This window comes from Geotrypetes seraphini, chromosome 3 (genome assembly GCF_902459505.1).
Source record: "Geotrypetes seraphini chromosome 3, aGeoSer1.1, whole genome shotgun sequence".
Taxonomy (NCBI): Eukaryota; Metazoa; Chordata; class Amphibia; order Gymnophiona; family Dermophiidae; genus Geotrypetes; species Geotrypetes seraphini.
Window position 1 is genome coordinate 305,351,918 of NC_047086.1, and position 21,659 is coordinate 305,373,576.

General features: G+C 45.9%; 1 protein-coding gene across 2 annotated transcripts in view; it reads left to right on the forward strand.

The window, feature by feature from the left end:
* Positions 1 to 21,659, forward strand: part of SPRED2 (sprouty related EVH1 domain containing 2) — a 422,525-nt gene that overhangs the window by 288,322 nt on the left and 112,544 nt on the right. For both annotated transcript variants that reach the window (XM_033937521.1, XM_033937522.1), the window contains exon 3: positions 1,203 to 1,371. In XM_033937521.1, coding sequence (XP_033793412.1) covers positions 1,203 to 1,371 — 169 coding nt within the window. The remainder of the gene's footprint in view (positions 1 to 1,202; positions 1,372 to 21,659) is intronic.

Here is a 21,659-nt window from a genome sequence, read left to right on the forward strand (position 1 = left end):
CTAGGTGTTCCTCCAGGAAAGAGTTGAAAAGTGTCAGTTTAGGAGAGCTGTAATAGTTAAATGGAAGGAAAACAGTGGTTGCAGTAAAGAGAAGCCAGAAGATAAGGAGGAACAGTTTGGGAAATGATTTATATATCTGATTATGTGATTTTGAAAAGCTTTAATTTAAAGAGCGCAATAGCAGCCTAATGATTAGAGTAGCAGGCTGAGAGCCAAGGGAGCCCTGTTCAGATCTCACTGTTACTCTGTGATCTTGGGCAAGTCATTTAACTCTCTGTGCCTCAGGTACTGCATTGCTCAGATTTTAAGACCTCGAGGAACAGAGGGCTTACAGATGGTATATAATAAATTAAAATATATATGTATTTTAAAAATTCTGGCTGTGCACTGTAGTTACTTTGCGGGGTTGGTACAGTATAAGAGGAAGCAAAATTGCCTTCTGCTGCCACCCTCTTCTCTCCCCCCCTCCCCCCCCCCCCCCCCCCCCCCCCACACACACACATACACAAATATAGTCTAGTGCTTTCAAGCTTCTTGCTGCTGTGTACTTTTTTTTTTTTTTTTTACTTCATTGTCATGTTGTCCATCCTGGATCATAAATATTCATAATCTTTGCCCTTCCTGGGCACATTTCCAAAGGAAAAGGACAGGGTTATATGACAGTTTAAAGTCCTTCTAGTCAAGCCCCTGCTGACAAACTGCCCTATGTATATTTGTGAAACTGAGCAGATGTGTTAGCAGTGTTGTAGGTCAGTGGTTCTCAACCCTGTCCTGGAGGACCACCAGGTCAGTCGGGTTTTAGGGATAGCCCTAATGAATATGCATGGGACAGATTTGCATGCCTCTCACCTCCATTATATGCAAATCTCTCTCATGCATATTCATTAGGGCTATCCCAAAAACCTGACTGGCCTGGTGGTCCTCCAGGACAGGGTTGAGAACCACTGCTGTAGGTCCTAGATTTGAGCAGGGGAGGCGAGAGAAATTGTTAGCAGCAGCTTGGTTTGGGGAAGTTGAGCACCACTTGGAAGGAGGGGAAAAACTTAGCCATGATGTCAGCAAGGATGGTTGGTTGCCAAATTTTCAGATCACCCAGGCAGCCAGAAGCGTTGCACCAGTGTTGTGTATAATTAAACAATCTTCTGTTTCGCAAGAACCCAATCCTCCTTTTGTAAATATAACCTTACATTTTAATGTTCTAGGTGGTATTGGAATGCTTTTTAAAGAAGGATTTGGTCTACACAAAAGCAACTCCCACATTTCATCACTGGAAGGTTGATGACAGGAAGTTTGGGCTTACCTTCCAAAGCCCTGCTGATGCACGAGCATTTGACAGAGGAGTAAGAAAAGCTGTTGAAGATCTCACTGAAGGTACTGAAATATAATACTGTATCTTTGTTTTATGTGTTTCTGTGGGGAAGGATAGATTTCACACTTTTTAGTGCCTGACTTCTTTGTATCTTTGTCTAGCTATTAGGTCAGTTGTGCTAGGCTTCTAGTGTAACCAAAATGAAGGTAGTACTTGTTTAGGGGTACAGAGTAGGTAGTATATTTAACTGTTTGCTTCACTATTACTTGGTTACATATATTCCTGTCCTTTATGTACCCAAGATTAAAAACTGTTAGCATTCCATGTCTGCATGTTGATCTGCTGCAAAACCTCCCCAACCCCAAGAAAACCAACTGACAAGGGGGAGAGACAAGAAGAAACCTCAATCTAAGTTAATCAGCAAATTACACATAGTGTGAAACAGGAGAACCCTCAGTAACACAGCCGCCCACTAAGGGAAAGGCTGTCACCGGCTGACACTCAGAAAGAGTGTAAACTGTGAAACATCCCCGGGTTCTTCCTGTCAGTGAGAATAAATCAAGTGCACCCCCAAAAAGTGCTACGTGTGAAAAAAGATTCTAGAAATCAAAAAAACACACTATGAGGTTAAGAAATTCTTGTCTCTACTCCTTGCCAGGGGGGCCAAACAAGGAAGGAAAGTGTCCAAATCTGTCCAAATCAGAACCAAGCCAGTCAATGAGTGGAAGTACTTAGCTTCTTTAAACTGTAGAACAGCCAGCCGATGTGTGACATCGTCCGTCCGTCCAACGGGACTCCGTTTCGGGGGTGCACACCCCCTTCCTCAGGAACAACTGGACTGTAATAAGACTGGTGATTCCTCCGGCGTGGCTTGGAAAGTAAGGCAGAAAATGGCACCTAACGGAGGAAAAGCCTCCAGATTTAAACTGCAGCCACTAGTATTATTGGATGAAAAAGTCATATGACCAATTTCTTGAGGGAAGAAGTGGAAATTCCCTGAATACCAAAAAGAGTAAAAAATGACAATGTATCAACAAGTAAGTCCCACAAAAGATACGAATGGGATTATACTGTGTGTACGAAAAAAATATAAGCAAAAGTCAGTTCGCAAAAAAGGCTAGTATGTAAGTTGCCATTCTATATAATCGTTATGTCCATTAGGAGTAAGGGTCTGTAATTCAAAAATCCAGTATTGTTCTCTTCTCTGTAACCACTTAGTTTTGTTACCCAAATAGTCAGCAAACAGATGTTCAATAATGAACCAGCGTAGGTCTCGGAAAGTATGGCCATATTGGATACAATGGGGGACCATAGGAGAATTCAATGATTGAGTGTTGATCCGTGACCGATGTTCTATCAATCGGGTTCTGACAGTTCTCTGTGTGCGACCCACATAGATCATGGTGCAGGGGCAGATGATGACATAAATAGCCCACATGGATTTACAAGTAGTGTCTGACTTTAGAGTGTATAATCTGCCAGTGTGAGGATGTTGCCACTGATTGCCCTGAATGGTAGTGTGACAAATGTCACAAGTGTCACTGCATCTGGAATGACGGCCTTCCCGCATAGTAAAGCCCCTGTTCTTACTGTACCTAGAATGAACCAGGTAATCTCCTAAGTTCTTTGCCCGGGAATACGCTATGCGGGGAAAATCCTGGAAAACCGGGTGAAGCTGGAGAATAGGCCAATGTTTCCGAATGCTCTGGGCCACACGGGCAGCATGATTAGAAAAAGTCAATATGCATGTGGTGCCCTCCGCTTCTTGAGTAGAAGTCGCCGAAAGGAGGAGTTCCCTATTAGCGAAAAGGGCCCTAGTGTAAGCGTTCTGTAGAACGTTATGAGGGTACCCTCTCTCCTTGAATCTGGCATAAAGTTTCCTCGCTTGAAAGCGAAACTCTTTGGTGTCAGAACAAATCCTACGGACACGGAGGAACTGGCTGACCGGTAAAGACTGTTTTAGTTTTGTGGGATGACAACTAGTGTAACTAAGGTAGTTGTTAACTTCAACAGATTTTCTGTACACTGTAGTAGTCAGAATGTGTTCTGACTTAGTAACCCATACATCCAAAAAAGATATATGGGATAAATTGGACTCCATGGTGAATCTCAAATTGGAGTCCAATGAGTTTAACCAATCAACGAAATGAGTTAATAATTCTATGGGTCCCGTCCAGATGCAAAAAACATCGTCTATGAACCTGTACCATACTTTGATATATGTATACCAGGCTGAGGAATATAAATAACGTTCCTCAAACCGTGAAACATATAGGTTGGCAATGCTAGGGGCAGCGGCTGTGCCCATTGCAACCCCGTGTGTCTGGAGGAAAAATTGCTGGTCAAACTGAAAATAATTGTGGTTTAGTACTAGTTGAGTTAACTGAATAAGAAAATCTGCCCTGATCCTATCATGATGGACATCCTGCATGAATGTTCTGGAAATGAGATCAAGAGCAGCTGACTGAGGTATGTTAGAGTAAAGGGACTTGATCTTAACATGGCTCACAAGTTATATACTTCATTTGTAGTCAGACATTTCTCATAAGTTACGTGTAAACATGTTCTGTGCTTATGTCTGCACCTTGCATATAAAATGGACTAACTTTAATTCAATAGGTTTTGGTGACCAGCCATTTGTATATAAGCCTGTCCTTGAATGCTTAAGAATTTGCAACCAGTCAAAATGGCAAAATGCCAGGTATGTTTAATCTTGGCTGAAACAAGTATTTGAATTAGTTCTAGTTCAATAGGTTTGTCAATCTGGGATTGGTACTCAGTCTGAACCTGCAAGCTGTGCAGAAAGTATCAATCACAGTTTTCAACTCCTCCTCCTTATCCAGTGCACTATGCTGCCCCCTTCAGTTTTTCCTTCTGCACACAAGCCGGAAGTTGTCTTTCTGGTCTGCTCTGTTTAAAAATGGGGGTGGGGGGGTGGTTTCGGGTTGTAGTCCAAATTTTGGAAGCTTTGTTGCTGCAGAGGTCCCCAGTGTTCCTGGGGAAACTCTGCCTGGGAGAAGAAGCAAACTTGTGTCTGTAGCTGGCAGGCCAATCCCTTGGGTACCTGTTGAACTGGCCTGCTTAAATATTTAAGGAGCTTAGAAACATAGAAACATAGAAATTGACGGCAGAAAAGGGCCACAGCCCATCGAGTCTGCCCATACCAATGACCCACTCCCTGACTTCTACTCCCCTATAGATCCCACGTGAATATCCCATTTCCTCTTGAAATCCAACACGCTGCTGGCCTCAATCACCTGCTGAGGCAGCTCGTTCCAATGATCGACCACCCTTTCGGTGAAGAAATACTTCCTAGCATCACCTTGAAACTTCCCTCCCCTGATTTTCAGCGAGTGCCCTCTGGTTACCGAGGGCCCTGTAAGACTGAAGATATCATCTTTCACCTCTATATGCCCTGTGATATACTTAAAGGTCTCAATCATGTCCCCCCTCTCTCTTCGCTTCTCCAGTGAGTACATCCGCAATTTTTTTAACCTTTCCTCATACGTGAGATCCCTGAGCCCCAAGACCATCCTGGTAGCCATACGCTGAACCGACTCAACTCTCAACACATCTTTCCGGTAGTGTGGTCTCCAGAATTGAACACAATACTCGAGATGGGGTCTCACCATGGATCTGTACAGTGGCATTATGACTTCAGGTTTTCTGCTGACAAAACCCCTCCGGATGCAGCCCATCATTTGTCTTGCCCTGGACGAAGCCTTCTCCACCTGATTGGCAGCCTTCATATCATCGCTAATGATCACTCCTAAATCACGTTCTACCGTGGTCCTGGACAAGGTTTCACCATTTAGTGAGTAAGTTCTGTGTGGATTTTTTTTGCCTAGGTGCATTACTTTACATTTTTTAGCATTGAAGCCTAGCTGCCAAGTTGATGACCACTGTTCCAATTTCTGTAGGTCTTGCATCATAAAGTCAGGAACACTGCCTTTGCCTACTATGTTGCATAGTTTGGCGTCGTCGGCAAACAGTGATACTTTTTCTCTAAGCCCTTGGGTCAAATCTCCTATGAATAAATTGAATAGAATCGGCCCTAAGACGGAGCCCTGAGGTACTCCACTCGTTACTGCGGATGTTTTGGAGGGGGTACCGTTTACCATTACCCTTTGAAGCCTACCATCTAACCAATCCTTTACCCATGCAGTGAATGTATCCCCTAATCCCATCGATTTTAGTTTGTTCAACAGCCTGTGGTGTGGGACGCTATCAAAAGCTTTGCTGAAGTCCAAATATATCACATCCAGGGACTCCCTGGCATCCAGACGACTGGTCACCCAGTCAAAGAAGTCAATCAGATTAGATTGGCAGGACCTTCCCCTGGTAAATCCATGTTGGTGTGGATCTCGTAAATTTTCTTCGTCTAGAATCTCGTCGAGTTTCTGCTTGATCAGTGTTTCCATGAGTTTGCACACTATGGATGTAAGACTCACCGGTCTGTAATTTTCTGCCTCTGTTCTGCAGCCCTTTTTGTGGAGTGGAATTACGTTAGCTGTTTTCCAGTCTAGGGGTACTTTTCCCGTGCGCATGGAAAGATTGAAGAGCACGGATAGTGGTTCAGCCAGAACTTCACTCAGTTCTCTGAGTACCCTGGGGTGTAGATTGTCAGGTCCCATGGCTTTGTCTACTTTGAGTCTTGAAAGTTCGTGGTAGACACTACTGGGTGTAAACTCGTAATCATGAAACAGATCATTTTGGCTGTCTCTTATCTGTAGTTGCGGACCAGCTCCTGGCGCTTCACAGGTGAATACTGAGCAGAAGTATTCGTTTAGCAGTTCTGCCTTGGTATAATCAGATTCTGCGTAGTTTCCGTCTGACTGCCTAAGGCGTACTATCCCATCTTTGTTTCTCTTCCTGTCGCTAATGTACCTGAAAAAGGATTTGTCCCCTTTTTTAATATTCCGTGCCAGATCTTCCTCTGTTTGAAGTTTGGCTTCCCTGACTGCCTTTTTGACAGCCTTAGATCTGACCAGATAGTCTTCTTTTGCCTCTCTTTTCTCAAGATGTTTGTAGGTGATAAATGCTTCTTTTTTCTTTGTGGTCCATTGCCCTAGAAGCTCTGATTAATTCACCCTCTGATTAATTCAGGAGCTGTTTTGGTCCCTTTAGTGGTCCATTTGGATTTTCAGGGTGCTGGCTATGTTCCGTCTCCCCCCTTTGCTCACGTGTCCTTGGGAATCTGAGACTTCAGTTCAGCTTTGGTTAGATTGGCAGCCAAAAATTTCATAGTTTTGGAGCTATTCATTCATTTTTGAGGCAGTTTTCATTCTCTATATCCCAGCTGCACATTTGAGCTAAAGCAGGCTGAGGTACCATTACAGCATAGCACAGTGCATGCTATTGAATCCTACAGACAAAATGGGGAAGGTCTTTAAAATGCATTTTTAAAAGCTTCTGAAGCTGCTCAGAGGGTCGCCCTCCCCTAAAGCCCTCTTTTTAATTTCAATAAATTTTTATTGGTATTTAAGAAAAAATTACACATACATCTATGAATCTCATCACAATACAATATAAAATAGATTATATGTATGAATAACAAAAACCAAAACAAACAGAACTAGCAAAACAGCAAATAAACAATTAAATAATGATTATTGATACTATCATAAATAAAACAAAAGGGACAGTATGGATGTGCATCTTATTCAGGCAAATCATAGTCAATCATTTGGTTTATCAGACACATGACTATAGGATATCAGCGACTTCCATATTTTAGTAAATTTATGTAAAGCATTGGCTCTTTCTGCAGTGACACGCTCATATTTGGCAGTTAAACAGTATTCCACCAGGTTATATACTCCACAATTGATGTGTCTTTCCTTTCCAATGTTGCAACATAATTTAAATAGCCAAATTGAGCAAAATTTTTAATAACTTTGAGGGATTCTCTGGTATTGGCTGCAGAAGACCAAAATGCCCCAATACTATAATTAGTATAATTATTTCCAGCAAAGAACTGATAGTCTCCCATACACAAAGCCAATATTCACATATATGATCACAATAATATAGTGAATGAATTAAAGTGCTGACTTCTTTTAACATGTCCAACACTTGTTTGAGTTATCACTTTTAATATTAGATAGTTTGTAAAGTGTCCAAATGGCTTTGTGGAATACAAAAAATATGGATTGTTTAATTGCTGCTGATCTTAATGATTTGTGAATGGAAGTCCAAATCTGTTCCCAACAATGCTCAGAGACATCCATCTTGATATCAAATTGCCATGTTGCTTCTGTGCCCTTAGGATGAGAAATCAAATTGGCCTGCAGAATTTTGTACCATTTACAAGCAGCCCCCTTTTTAGATGTTGTTATTGTAATAAAAGACAATAGATTTGGGACAGAAGAGCTTAGCGGCTTACACCTTAGAAAAGCATTAAGGCAATGTTGAAGTTGTAACCATTTGTAAAATTGATTAGGAGACAACTTATATTCACATTGCAATTAATGAAAGGTTAACCATTTGTTATCTTTTCTTAAATGGTAAATTGATCATATACCCGCACATTGCCACAATCTCCACTGCACCATTTTCCCTTGAATTTTAATCAACTTGTTATTCCATATGGGTACATGTAGCGTGGCATCCCATGGCATGTTAAAACATTTCTCAACATTCTTCTCAGCTACAAAGCAGAACATCTTCTCAGCTACAAAGCAGAACATTCTTCTCTGCTACAAAGCAGAAAATTTTTATCAGATACAATTTTGTTTGAAAGCAGAAAAAGATGCAGAGGATAATTGTCCAATATCATTAATTGCACATGTAACCATACAGGACAATCTTCTGTATTGCCATTATCAACAAACCATCTATAAGATTGTTTTAGAATATGCGCAGTGTGATATTCGAGAAAACTAGGGAAATTGACTCCTCCAGCTGACTTATTGGTTTTTAGTTTTTTGATTGCAATACGTAGTGGTTTATTATTCCAAAGAAAAGTCGTGAGAATCTTTTCTAGCTTACTATAAACTCTAACATTAAAATAAAAAGATAGGCATTATCATTTTGATTGTATCTAGTCTACCCCACCAAGACAATCACAATAGTGACCACTTTTTTTGTCAAATCTTGCGTTGATTTAATCAGAGCTTCTAAATTCAATTCTAAAGTTTCTTCAATGCTTAAACCAAATAATATACCAAGATACTTCAGTTTGGAGGTTACCATATTAAACTTATATCCCGAGACTTCAGTGCTAATCTCTGGCCAGTTAAGAGGCATAACTTCAAGTATATGAGGTATGGAATCCACGCTAGAATACAATAAGACATCATCCGCATAGGCTGAATACTTGGCAATATGATTTCCAATTATAGGGCCAGGATATCTTCCTCTATCAGCATTCTGTGCAGTTAAACGGTATGCAGATTCAATTCAAAGGGCTGTTCAAACTTCACATCTAGTAGCTTTGGGATGAAAGTAGTTAGAAATTTCAGTAAATTAGGTCCTTCCCAACCCTCAGGAAGACCCAGCAGCCTGAAATTATTTTTGTGTGCCCTGTTGTTTGCCTTTTCTAGCTTCTCTCAATTACAGTCTCATTTTTAAGCTGGCTCCGCATTTCTTTCATTGACTCAGATGTGCCAGTTTGTCTAATTTCAATCGCATCCATTCGTTCTTTAAATTGCTGTAGATTTGCTTTTAAAGTAGCAATATCCTCTTAGATCCTCTATATCTCCTTCAGTTTCTAATAAAATATCTTTAACAGATTTCATCTCATCAAGAATCCGTTGGTACTGATTCTTCTCAGTGGATTTAGTAGGTATTAATAGGTCTGATTTAGCTCTCTTTCCTCCCTTAGCCGCTGCCATCACTTCAGGTTATCAAATTCCAGCATATACTAGTAGAATTTCAATCCAGAAATTAAAATCAATTGATGTTTTAATTTTAAGAGGAGCCTTTAGGGAGATATTAAATCAAGCAGCCACCATATTTCCCAGAATTCCAGAACCTTTTTAGGTGTTTTTATATTTTGATGTGGCCGTTTGATGCTAAAACGCTGCTATTGCGACCATCTTGGATTTCCCGATACTTTTTGTCAAAACCTCCATCTGCCTCAAAACATTTAGTTTTGACTTTAAAATGTTATTTATGGACTCTTCAGACCGTAATACCCCTATACCGTGCCAGATATGCTCTGGATACCCAGCTGAGGAGCACCCATGTGCTGCAGGAAGCCTTGAGCTTAGTCCCCTCAGTTGTCTCTGGGGCTGGGGAGGATTGTGTCTGTGGGGAGTAAAGTGCCTCCAGAACCCAGGGGCACATCAATATTTGGTTCTGGTTGAAAAGAGCCAGTGTGTGTGTGGGGGGGGGGGGGAATGTTTTCTGAAAGATATTCTACCACTGATTTGCTTGTAAGCATCACACTAATTGATTTTGTTGAGTTATCCAGTCACAGGCTACCATTTTTTCAGTGAAAGCAAATGTAAGTTTGAATTGGAAGCCTTTTCTTCAACATATCAGCGACATTTGCCATGCAATGCTGTTAGTGAGTGTAATGATGAGGCTGACAAGTCAGACATTTGGAGATGAGTGTGAGGAAACAAGACTATTTCGAGCATAGCCTAATATTTTGATCAAGTATTTTTGCTTGGAAAAAAAGAAAATGGAGTAGATTGGTTGTGGAAATTAGTTTGGAATACATAAGAACCATAATATTTATTAGCTTGAAGTGCTGCTTCACAACATGCGTTGTGACTTTTGTGGAAATAAATTCTTAAGTTGTTAAATTTTTTTTTTTTTTTTAATGGTAGAAATCCACTTTCAAATTTAAGCTTGTGTAAGGTAATGAAAAATAGTTTAAATAGATTTTCAAAAAGCTTTTGATAAAATTCCTCACGAGAGGCTCCTGAGAAAATTAAAGTGTCATGGGATAGGTGGCAAAGTTCAGTTGTGGATTAGGAATTGGTTATCAGATAGAAAACAGAGGGTAGGGTTAAATGGTAATTTTTCTCAATGGAGGAGAGTAAACAGTGGAGTGCCACAGGGTCTGTACTATTTAACTTATTAATAAATAATCTGGAAATTGGAACGATGAGTGAGGTGATTAAATTTGTAGATGACACTAAACTGTTCAGAGTTGTTAAAACGCATGTGAATTGTGAAAAATTGCAGACGCACCTTAGGAAATTGGAAGACTGGACGTCCAAATGACAGATGAAATTTAATGTGGACAAATGCAAAGTGATGCACATTGGGAAGAATAACCTGACTCACAGTTACCAGATGTTAGGGTCCACCTTGGGGATTAGCGCCCAAGAAATGGATCTGGGTATCATTGTAGACAATATGATGAAACCTTCCGCCTAATCTGCGGCTCTCACTTACCCCCCCCCCCCTTTTTTTTTTTTTTTAAATAAAACCATAGTGTGGTTTTTAGCGCTGGCCATGGCGGTAACAGCTGTGACACTCATAGAATTCCTATGAGTGTCGGAGCTGATACTGCAGCGGCCGGTGCTAAAAACCGGCCATACTCTATATTGGATCTCAGTAGTGTATGGCCCACTGTATACCCCTTACATTGCTTCCTTCTACTCTGTTCCCTTTACAAGTACTTTGCTCCTTCACATTTTCTCAGTAGGTTTCATCATGAGTGTGTTGAACTGTACCAAATAGCATATTTTACTATTCAGCAGAATATAAATAATGAAAAATAGTATTTGTCTGAATATGAATACCAAATACAAATACAGTGGAACCTTGGCTTACGAGCATAATTCGTTCTAGAAGCATGCTCGTAAACCAAAATACTCGTATATCAAAGCGAGTTTCCCCATAGGAAATAATGGAAATTCGCTTTGATACGTTCCCCCCTTCAGGCCAGCGGCGCTGCTCCCCCCCCAACTCGCAAAGACACCCCCCCCCCCATGCAAACCGGCACCCCCCCATCTGGCACCGGCACGCAGCCCACAGGACGTGCCGGTGCCGCTAGAAGATCTTCCCTGCTTCTGCTGGCCTTGAGCATGCATCTGCACATGCTCAAGGACTTCTAATTCTCCCTCTCACCGGAAAAACTTCAAGACTCAAAACAGCATTAGCAGGGCCACGAGCAAACCAGGAGAAACAACGTGTGTGTGTGTGTGGGGGGCGGGGGACAGAGGGAGAGCCAGAACAAGACACTGAAAGACGGGTGGGGAGTTGGAGGGGACACCTGCAGCATACAGTCACAGCTATGTAGAAGTCCTTCTTGCTCCCTCTCCAGCACCAATCTAGAACCCTCAAATATGGCAAACCTATCAAAGATCACAGTTCAATGGGGGAATAAACTTCAGCGGCGAGTCCAAGGACCAGGACAGAACCCAGATCCAAAGAGGGGTCTCCTAGGCCCCTTTCCCTCCTCCCATGAGCAGATCCCCTGACACATTCCTGCTCCCTCAGACGGGCTCTATATTCCCCGTTCACTCCTGCTCCCCCAGGAAGTCTCAGTGGCGCCTACATTCTCTCCTCCCCGGCTGATCGGATACATCGCTGCTCCGAACTAAACAAAAGGGCAAAGCTGACAGCGCTGCGCCACGCCGCGCCTAACCCAGTGGGATCCGCCCACAGCACCCTACGTCTTTCCCATTGGCCGCTCTACCCTTTCAATCGGAGCAGCCCTCTTCTGTTTACTGCCTCACCATTGGTTGGGATTGAAGGGGTGGTGTCTCAACCGCTCACTAAAGCCCACCCCCCAGGCTTCCTGGCCCTTGAGAAGACCGGTAAGGGAAGACGATTGGTCCGTTTGGATGCCAATTATAATGGGAGGGGCCAATGGTTGGTGGAGGGGGCGGGAGTGCTCAAGGCTGGCAGAAGCAGGGAAGATCTTCTAGCGGCACCTGCCAGACTGGGGGGGTGGTAAGTTTAAGTTGTTCGGGCGGTGGGTGCTGGTTCTCGCGGGGGGGGGGGGAGTGCGGGTTCGAGAGGGGGGAGCGATGCCGGTTATCGGGGGGGGGGTGCTCGCAAATCGAGTCAACACTCGGTTTGCGAGACACGTTTTGCGAGAATGTTTTGCTCGTCTTGCAAAACACTCGCAAACTGGGTTACTCGCAAACCGAGGTTTGACTGTAATGGGTATTGAGCTTTAACAAAAGAAATAACATGAAATCGGGTGTCGTATTTAGTTCAGTAGGATTTTAGTACAGCAGGGCCCCAGATTATTCAAATTTAAATCACTATTTGGCCAAATACTAATATTCAGTCTTTAATACATTCTTTCCCATCCACACCAGCTGCTCTTCTATAATTTATTTATTTATTCAATTTTCTGTACTGTTCTCCCAAGGAAGCTCAGAACTGTTTACATTCATTTATTTAGGTACTCAAGCATTTTTCCCTGTCTGTCCCGGTGGGCTCACAATCTATCTAATGTACCTGGGATAACGGGGGGGATTAAGTGACTTGCCCAGGGTCACAAGGAACAGTGTGGGTTTGAACCCACAACCTCAGGGTGCTGAGGCTGTAGCTTTAACCACTGCGATACTCGAATACAGGAGATTCTACCTCCTCAAGGTAGAACAAAAGAAGACAAAGAGGTGATCTGTGGATGCGTGAGATTGTTGCCAGTATAACGATCAGGCTTCTGTGTCTTAATTACTATCTTTTTAGATAAGAGACATATGTGATAAGTTGCACTTCATTGGAAACAAGACCCTTGAGGGCAGGCCTTACGGCCAAAACACGTACATAACAGTCTTAACAGTGAATAAAAAGATTGAGCATCACAGGTTGTTTCTTGTCTTCTTTTGCTTTAACCACTGTGCCACCCTTCCTCTTCCTCTGAGATGGTCTGTACTTGGCCCTTGAAGTCTGATGGTGTCTTGTTTCCATTAACAAGAATTGTGGGCAAAGCTCAGAAGTAATACAGAGTTTTTGAGGATGTACAGCTGTTTTTGTATAAAACAGTCTCCTCAATTTTGTTTTTTTTCTCTTTGCTGAACAGATACAAAAACAAAGCTGTCCTATATTTGATACATGTTTCTGCATGTTCTGATGTTTTCCATCGATCTTCCTAAAAAAAAAAAGTCTTTTTGTTTCTCTTTCAAATGTGCCAAATTAAGTCGGGTTTTGCCCCTGCTTGCACCATGGGAGATACATCCAGAACTTCAATACTGAAGTAACTTTGAGCTCAGACCGTGATCAATCTGATTGGCAAGCGTTGCAGAATGATGACTTTGGAAGTCCAAAAAGACTGCCCAAACCAGTTTTGAATCATCATGAAATGAAGAAAAACTCCTGCTTTCCCAGAAGGAGAAAAGGGAAGCATCCTCTGTGCATAGATGTTGATTCTGCACATTTAAGTAGGTCCTTCTTGGTAAAAGCTGCCTCTCTCTCTTCAGTGGCTTTCAGTCCAGCCTCAAATGATCCATATTAGGCCTTGTCCAAATTGGCACATCATTACTACTTAGGAGTTTCTATTAGTGCTGGCCGATTCAGGAAAAAAAAATTCGATTTGATTCAGCCTATTGAATTGGTTATTCAATTCGATTTCCTACCCAATTGGGTGGTGGTGTTTTTTTTATTTTTTTCAAACATCCTGGTGGGTTTATTTTATAGCCTCTTCACCCTCTTTGCCTTCTCCTAATCACACTGGTGCTGTGGCATAAACAAAAAAAGACTTTTCCTCTCTCTGAAATCCTAGCTCACGTTAGCAGTCTAACACCAGCTCTGGCAGGATACATGTTTCATATATGACATATGGTTGTCTTCTGATAACTTGCTTGCCAGGGTATCCTTCTTTCTCCGTGCTAACCATCCATCTTCCATCTCTGTCCTCCCCTTCCGTTTCCCTTCCCTCCCCAAGAGGTCTGGCATCTTTCTTTTTTTTCGTCTCCCTCCACAGATCCACCTTTTCTTAACTACCCTTTCATCCAGTATCTCTCCCTCCTTCCCCACCACCCGAGTCCATCATCTCTCCCCTCCTGTTCTCAACTACCCTCCTATCCAGTATCTCTATCCCCACCTTCACACCATCCCTTGTGTCCAACTTTTCTCCCTTTCTGTTCCTTCCCTCCCTAAATCCCATTGTCCATCATCTTTCTCCCTCTCCTCTATTTTCAGACCCATTATTTATCCCTCCCCAAAGTCCGGCATATGCACGTTTCTTTGAACCTTCCTTCCCTCCATCTGTGTACTTCTACACCAGGGCCCCCCTCCCCTGAAGGTCTGCCCACCCCTAAAGGCCTGTGCCACCATCCCTGAAGGCCTGCCTGCCTGTCCCGTCCCCCCTTGAAGGTCTGTCCCCCCCCCCCTTGAAATCCTGTCTCCCCCCCTTGAAGGCCTGCCCCCCCCCCCTTGAAGGCCTGCATCCCACCCCTGAAGGCCTGTCTCCTCCCCTTGAAGACCTGTCTCCCCCCCTTGAAGGCTTGTCCCCCCTTAAAAGCCTGCATCCCACCCCTGAAGGCCTGTCCTACCCCCCACCCCGAAGGATTGCTCACCCCTCCCCAGAAGGCCTGCATGTTCCCCCTGGCCTCCCACTGGTGTCCAGCTTCCCCCCCTGGCCTCTCCGCACCGTTTACTTTTGCGGAGCAGCCTGTAGACAAGATCGCGGTGCTAGTGATCTTTGCACTGCTTCGGAGCTGTTTCCTCTGCCACGGTCCCGCTCCTCCTCTGACGTCAGAGGCAGGATCGCGACGGAGGAAACAGCTCTGAAGCAATGCAAAGATCACTAGCACCACGATCTTGTCTGCAGGCTGCTCCTCGAAGGTAAACTGTGCGGAGAGGCCACGGAGGGGAAGCCGGACGCCGGGGGGGGGGGGAACCGGATGCCAGAGGGGGAAGCCGACAGCAGCACTTCCCGACTGACCTCCCCCCTCACCCTTTAAAGCATGTGCGGAAGTGGCCGGCCAGCAAGAGCAGCGCTGCCGCTTCTGCTTTAGGAAGTGAGGGGTGAGGGTCAGCCGAATCGGGAAGCCGTTTTTTGTTTTTTGTTTTTTGTTTTGTTTTGAATCAATTCAAATCAATTCACCCGAAGTGAATCGGTGAACCAATTCGAATCGTGAATCGGGCAGCACTAGGTTCTATGCCTAAAACACAGTTGCCTTCTGAACATTTGTACGGTGATGGGACAAAAGCGCAAGAGACAAATGCGCGCCGACAATTCAGCGCAAGACTTCAGCACGCTGCAGGAAAGTCTTCTTTTAAAGGGCTCCGACGGGGGGTGTGGGGGTGGAAATTCCCCACTCTACTTAATAGGGATCGCGCTGCCATGTTGGGGGGGGTGTGGGGGTAACCCCCCACATTATACTGAAAACTTTTCCCTTCTCATACGAGAGGTGTTTCATTACTTAAATATTTTGGTCACTCTTCTTTTTCCACTACATCTGTTTTGAGATCTGGACACAAAAATTGCACACATACTCAAGATGAGATCACACTCTGAAGCAGTACAGATGCACTGTAATATTCTAATCTAGTAGTCCTGAACCCATAGGGTTATGCATCTGAACCTGAAAGTTGCTTGCAGAATGCTGAATCATCTTTGAACACCACCTCCTTCCCAGGCAACTGTTCTTGCCCCCTCAGTTTATTTTCTACAAGCAAGTTGCTCAAAAGTGTTTCTGCTCTGCGGTTTTATTATTTTTCAGGTATTTTTTCATAGTGTTCAGTTGGAGGCTCGGTACCCAGAGTTTTCACTTGTTGGGACCTATGCCTGGGAGAAGATATAGACTAGAGTTGCGGAAGGCTGCTGCTAGCAGGAGCAGCCCTCAGAAACACCTAACTAGCCAGCCTGCATTGGTATTTTTTGGAGCTCAGGGGCTGTCCCCTGCATAGTTGTTTGCATCCCTAATTTATCAGGAGCTTGAGTGCAGGCTGTTTGGCTCTTTCCTGACTTGAACGGGGTTAATAGTGGGCCAGCTGCATGGTCCTCTCCCCCTTTGCAGCGTGAGGTTTTCCGGGGATTAAGGCTAAGTTCGACATCGGTCCGAGTGACAGCCCAAAGACCAGCTCATCCAGCGAATCTGTGAGGCAGAGTTCTTCTCTATGTCCCATCTGTACTCCTAAGCTGAAGCAGGCAGGCACAGGGTGTTATAGCCTATGGGGAAAATCAGGAGGGTTTCCAAAAGTGAAATTTGAAGGTTTCGGCAGCCTGATCCAAGGTCCCCCCACCTCTAAAGCCCCTTTTCCTACATTTTTTTGTGCTTCAGGGGAGTCCTCACATGTCATTTGTGGCATGATTTTGCTGGCGGCAGCCATCTTGGATTTTAAACATTCTTTTTCTAAAGCCTCCATCTGTCTCAAAACCCCTCAACTTTACTTAAAATTGATGGGGATAGATCCCTCAGGCCTTTCTACTCCTGTTTCATGCCAGGTTTGTGTTGGATAGCTGGCTGAGGAGCTTTCATGTCCCGCATTCAGGGAAGGTGCAGGATCCTTGTGCTCAACCTCCTCCGAGTCCTTCAGTGCTGGAGGTTCGCAGGAGGTGCACTCCCAAGGGAAGAGGCCCTTTCCAGATCCCTCCAAAGCACAGATGCATGGATGCCACGGAGCTGCAGGGATTCCTTGCCCATTGCCCTCAAGACCCCTGGATTTTGTGACCCTTATGTGGAAGGCCTAGTTGAACAGTCGAGGGTCCTCAGTATTTGCATTCAGCATGACAGAGACAGTGGTGCAGGGGTTTTCCCCTCAGTAGGTGCCCCGACCAGACGAGGCCACAGACCTGGACCAGGATGTTCAGTCTGACGTAGATGGGAGGATGGAAAGTTTGATCCATGACATTATTGTCCCAGGAAGCAGTTTATCTGGCAGAGTCTGGTTCTCTGCATGAGAACAGCAGTCAAGAAGCAGTAGTGGCCCTGGACCAGGGGGAAATCCCCACTGTGTGCCGGCTGTTTTGAAGCCTCTGTGCTCTCAGGCATTATACAGTGGAATGCTGATTATCTGGACTAACCTCGGCAGAAGGTAGTCCAGATAAAGGGAAATACGGATAATTGAGCATGCCTTTTTGAACAGAGCACACAATCTGTGCATAGCATATTGAACATTATTTTTTATTTTCAACAAGAAAGGGGAAAATAATACCAGACTGCGGTACTGTATTTGTAGTACATATGCTACTGTATTTCTATATGAAAAAGGAAGTAGTTCTTAATTGCTTCAGTGCTGATTTTCATTTTTGTGCTACAAGATCACGTAGACTTTTCAGATACAGAACCTGGGTCACGCTGCTCTCTTCCTGCTTTTCTAGCCAAACCACTGCTGTCTTTAAACATTCAAAGGCTTTTGCAAGTGTTGGTCCCAAATTAGCAGTAACCTGCTGGTCGTCATCAGTTTCTGATTCCTCCTGTTCCTTGTCTTGTACTGATTCCAGAATTTCATCATGTATTATGGTCTGATACCCTGGATCATTAGCGTCACTGCATGTCCATTCGCTGATAATTCTCTACATCATATTCAGAGCAGCCAGGAACCTGTAGAATTTCCTTTGTGATGTTTTTTAAGGACATCATCTTCTCCATCACCATGTCTTTTTGATTTGTTTAGAATAATGTTCCACATGGGTTGTTTTTTTTGTTTGTTTGTTTGTTTTAGGGTCTGATTTTTTAACTGATTTCCAAGCACCAGCAACCAATCTTTTATGAATTGGATGACACCACATTCATCATCAATATCAGCCAATAGAAATTTCTGTAACAATTATTTCCTGTAAAGTCATTTCAAGAAAATAACTCCTTCATCCGTTGGCTGCATTAGAGATGTCACATTTGGTGGAAGAAAAAGCACTTTGAATCCACCTTCCTCTCATTCTAAGCAGTAACAATGTCAGTGATGCAGGATTTTATTCAGTTAATCAAAGTGTGTCACCATCAAAGAATCCACATTGGATAAAAAGTTTGTAGACCCAACATGGTCCGTGTTTTGACAAACCATCTTCTTCAGGGGTCCTAAAGATAAGGGTTCAAATAGAATGATTGTGGACAATAAAACAAGAATGTTGATAAATCCTTAAAAATAAGCTATAGACATGGGTTCTCCTTTGTTTGTTGGCATTGTTCAACAATAAAATGTTTATCCCAGGACAAGCAGGCAGCATATTCTCTACATGTGGGTGACGTCACTGATGGAGCCCCCAGCGGACGTTTTTGCAAGCAGACTTGCTCGAAGACCTCCAGGCTTGCGATTGGTCCGCGCGTGCCCCTCCTGCCCTGCCTAGGACATGTGTCTCCTCAGCGTGTTCTCAGTTTCCTCGGAGCCAGAAGCACAGCTCCCTTGCTTCGTGCGATCTCGTTGTCCCTCTTGCACCGCAGCTTGTTTAGTTAGTTTCTGTTAAGTTGCTGTGCTCGCGTCTTTAGTTTCCTTTATTTTCATTTTTTTCAGTTCGTATATTTTTGACCGGGTTCCCGGTCTTCCTCTTGCCGCCTGGCCTCGCGGGGCTGTGGGCATCTCCATCACCAATCCTCAACGTTGGTGTGTGGAGTGCCTGGGTACAGAGCACCGCGCTGAGTCGTGTCCCCGTTGTGCGACTTTACAACCGCGGGCTCTCCAAGATTCTCCAACTCTTCGGCCCCATGGATCTTGCGGGACAGGCCTCGAGCTCGGTCTCAACACCCTCGTTGGGCACCTCGGCCTCGAAGTCCCCGTCGGCCTCGAAGGCTCCAGCCTCGGCCTCGGCCCTTCCTGCTGCTCCGGCCTCCAGTAAGTCTCCTCTTCCCTCCTCAGGTGTGCCAGCAAAGAAGCCTACCTCAGAGTCTCATGTCAGCGCCGCCTCGTCAGCGTCTTCAAGACATCTATCTAAGCGTGTCTCCTCACGTAGGGAATACTCTTCCTTGAGGTCGCCCCTGAAGGAGCGCACTGCTGCACCTCCGACCCACTTACCTTTGGTCTCGGTGCCTATGTTCAAGGACATACTTAAGGTTATCATTACCACACAGCTTTTTATCCCAGGACAAGCAGGCATGATATTCTCACATATGGGTGACGTCATCTACGGAGCCCCGGCGCGGACAGCTTTTCAAGCAAACTTGATAGAAGTTTCAAGTTTGCACACTGCACCACGCATGTGCTAGCCTTCTTGCCCACTAGAGGGCGCATCCCCACCTCGTGGTCCTCAGTTCAATTTCATCCGCGGAGCCAGAAGCCCTGTGGAAAATTGTGCTCGTGTTTGCCTTCTGTCGCCGCGGCTGTGTGCTGAATTTCGACGCGGTCGCTGCGTTTTCTGTTTTTTCTTTCTTTGTTTTCTTAATTTTTCAAAAAAAAAAAAAAAAAAAAGGATTTCGTTCCGATCGCTCCGGGGGCTCCCGGTAGCCGTGGCCGAGGAACCTCGTTTGTTCCCGGCCTCGTTTTGGGCCCATGTCCCGGCCCGTAACGGGATTTAAGAAGTGTGGTAGGTGTGACCGGCTTTTGTCGATCACAGACCCTCACAGGTGCTGCTTAAGGTGCTTGGGGCCCCAACACCCGACAGCATCGTGTGCTAAGTGTGCCACCTTCCAGAAACGGGCCCTTACACGCCGCAAGGCCCGTATGGCGGATCTGTTCGCCGTCGAGACCCCGACGGGGAAGGCCTCGAGTTCGGCCTCGGCTTCGACCTCGGCATCGGGTCTCCCTGCTGTTCCTTCGCTAACCTCGAAGCCGGTTGCCTCGCAAAAACAAGCCTCGGGTAAGTCTCCACTTCCTTCCTCAGCTCCAGGATCAACCAGGAAGCCATCCTCGGGCTCTTCGTCGGCGGGGACGTCGACCTCTGCCCAGCCCAAGGTGTCTAAGTCGATAGCCCCGAGGGAATACTCGAGACCGAGGTCGCCCTCTGAGGAGCATCGACAGGTGTTGCCGCCGGGGCTGACGATCCCGGCATTCCAGGACTTGCTCCGAGCGTTAATTTCCTCGGAGCTGTCCGGGGCCATTGAGCACCTGCAGCAGGCTTCGGCCTCGACTGCTTCGGTCTCGGCGGCCACGCAGATGGCGACCTCGGCCTCGGGCACCGGGGCTTCAGCGGCCGAAGCACCTTTGGCCTTGACCTCGGCTCTCCCCTCGGACCCGACCTCGATGAGACAGCCTGAGGGTAGTGTTCGGTCCCGGGACAAGCAGCGCCGGGTGCGCCGGATTTCCTCGACCTCGTCCTCGAGGTCTTCCCGGGGCTCCTCGCCCTCGAGCAAGCCTCGGGCGAAGCACCGCCTGAAGAAGGCCAAACGGTCTCGGGCCTCGCCTCGTAGGCGCGGTCGCTCGACGCCGCCCGAGGGCGGGGCTTTACGGGTCGAGAAACTCCGCCTCGACAACCCCGATCTCTTGCGGTCCCCGATCCGGGAGAGTTCCCGTGCCTCCTCGCCGGGGCGGAAGGGAAGGGCCTCCGTACCCCGCACCCCGGGGGGTTCCCCCAGGGGGTCTTTCAGGCGGGATCGGTCCCCGACCCCTTCGAGGTCACGGGAACGGGCCTCGTGGGGATCGGGATCCGGTATGGAGTTGAGGTACTCTCGCCAAGCCTCTCCTTTCGGCTCCACTGGGAAGTCTCGGACACCCTCTCCGCCCGCACGGACTGCATCTTTTTCAAAGTTTGTCCATGACATGGCGAGGGCTCTGGGGGTGGACCTGTTAGCGGGGTCCCACTATACTAAAGAATTTTTGGAGGAGCAGGATCTTCCTGCCCCCCCACGGGAATCCCCCCGCCTTCCGCTAAACAAGGTCCTCCTTCAGACCTTGCTTCGGAACCTCGAGACCCCTCTTACAGTCGCGGTAGTGCCCACCAAGATGGAATCTAAATACCGGACGATTCCCCCTAAGGGTTTTGACAAGGGGCAGCTCTCCCATCAGTCGCTCCTGGTGGAGTCGGCGCTCAAGCGATCGCAGCCTTCTAGGGTCTCCGCTGCGGTCCCACCTGGGAGAGAGGGTCGGACCCTCGATAAATTTGGCCGTCGACTGTATGCAAATTCTCAGATGGCGACGAGGGTCCTCAATTATGCCTTCTCCTATTCTTCCTACCTCAGAACAATGGTGAAGGACCTTCCAGAATTCCAAGGGGTGATCCCGGATTCACACAGGGACAGGTTTGCCACATTTATGTCGAACCTGTCCCAACTGCGTCTGTATCTGTTTCATGCGGTATACGACGCATTTGAGCTTGCCTCGAGGGTTTCGGCATGTGCGGTAGCGATGCGCCGGCTGGCGTGGCTACGTACCCTCGAGATGGACCCCAACCTGCAGGAGCAATTGGCTAATCTACCCTGCGTGGGGTCGGAGTTATTCGACGACTCCTTAGAGGCGGCAACCAAGAGGCTTTCTGACCAAGAGCGCTCTCTAGCCTCACTGGTGCGCCCAAAGCCTAAGCCCACGCCTCAAAGCCCCCTAGGCGGTATCCCCAGAAATCGACGCCGGCCTTTTCGAGACCTCCACCCCGACCCTCCAAGCCCGCTGCGCAAGGGGC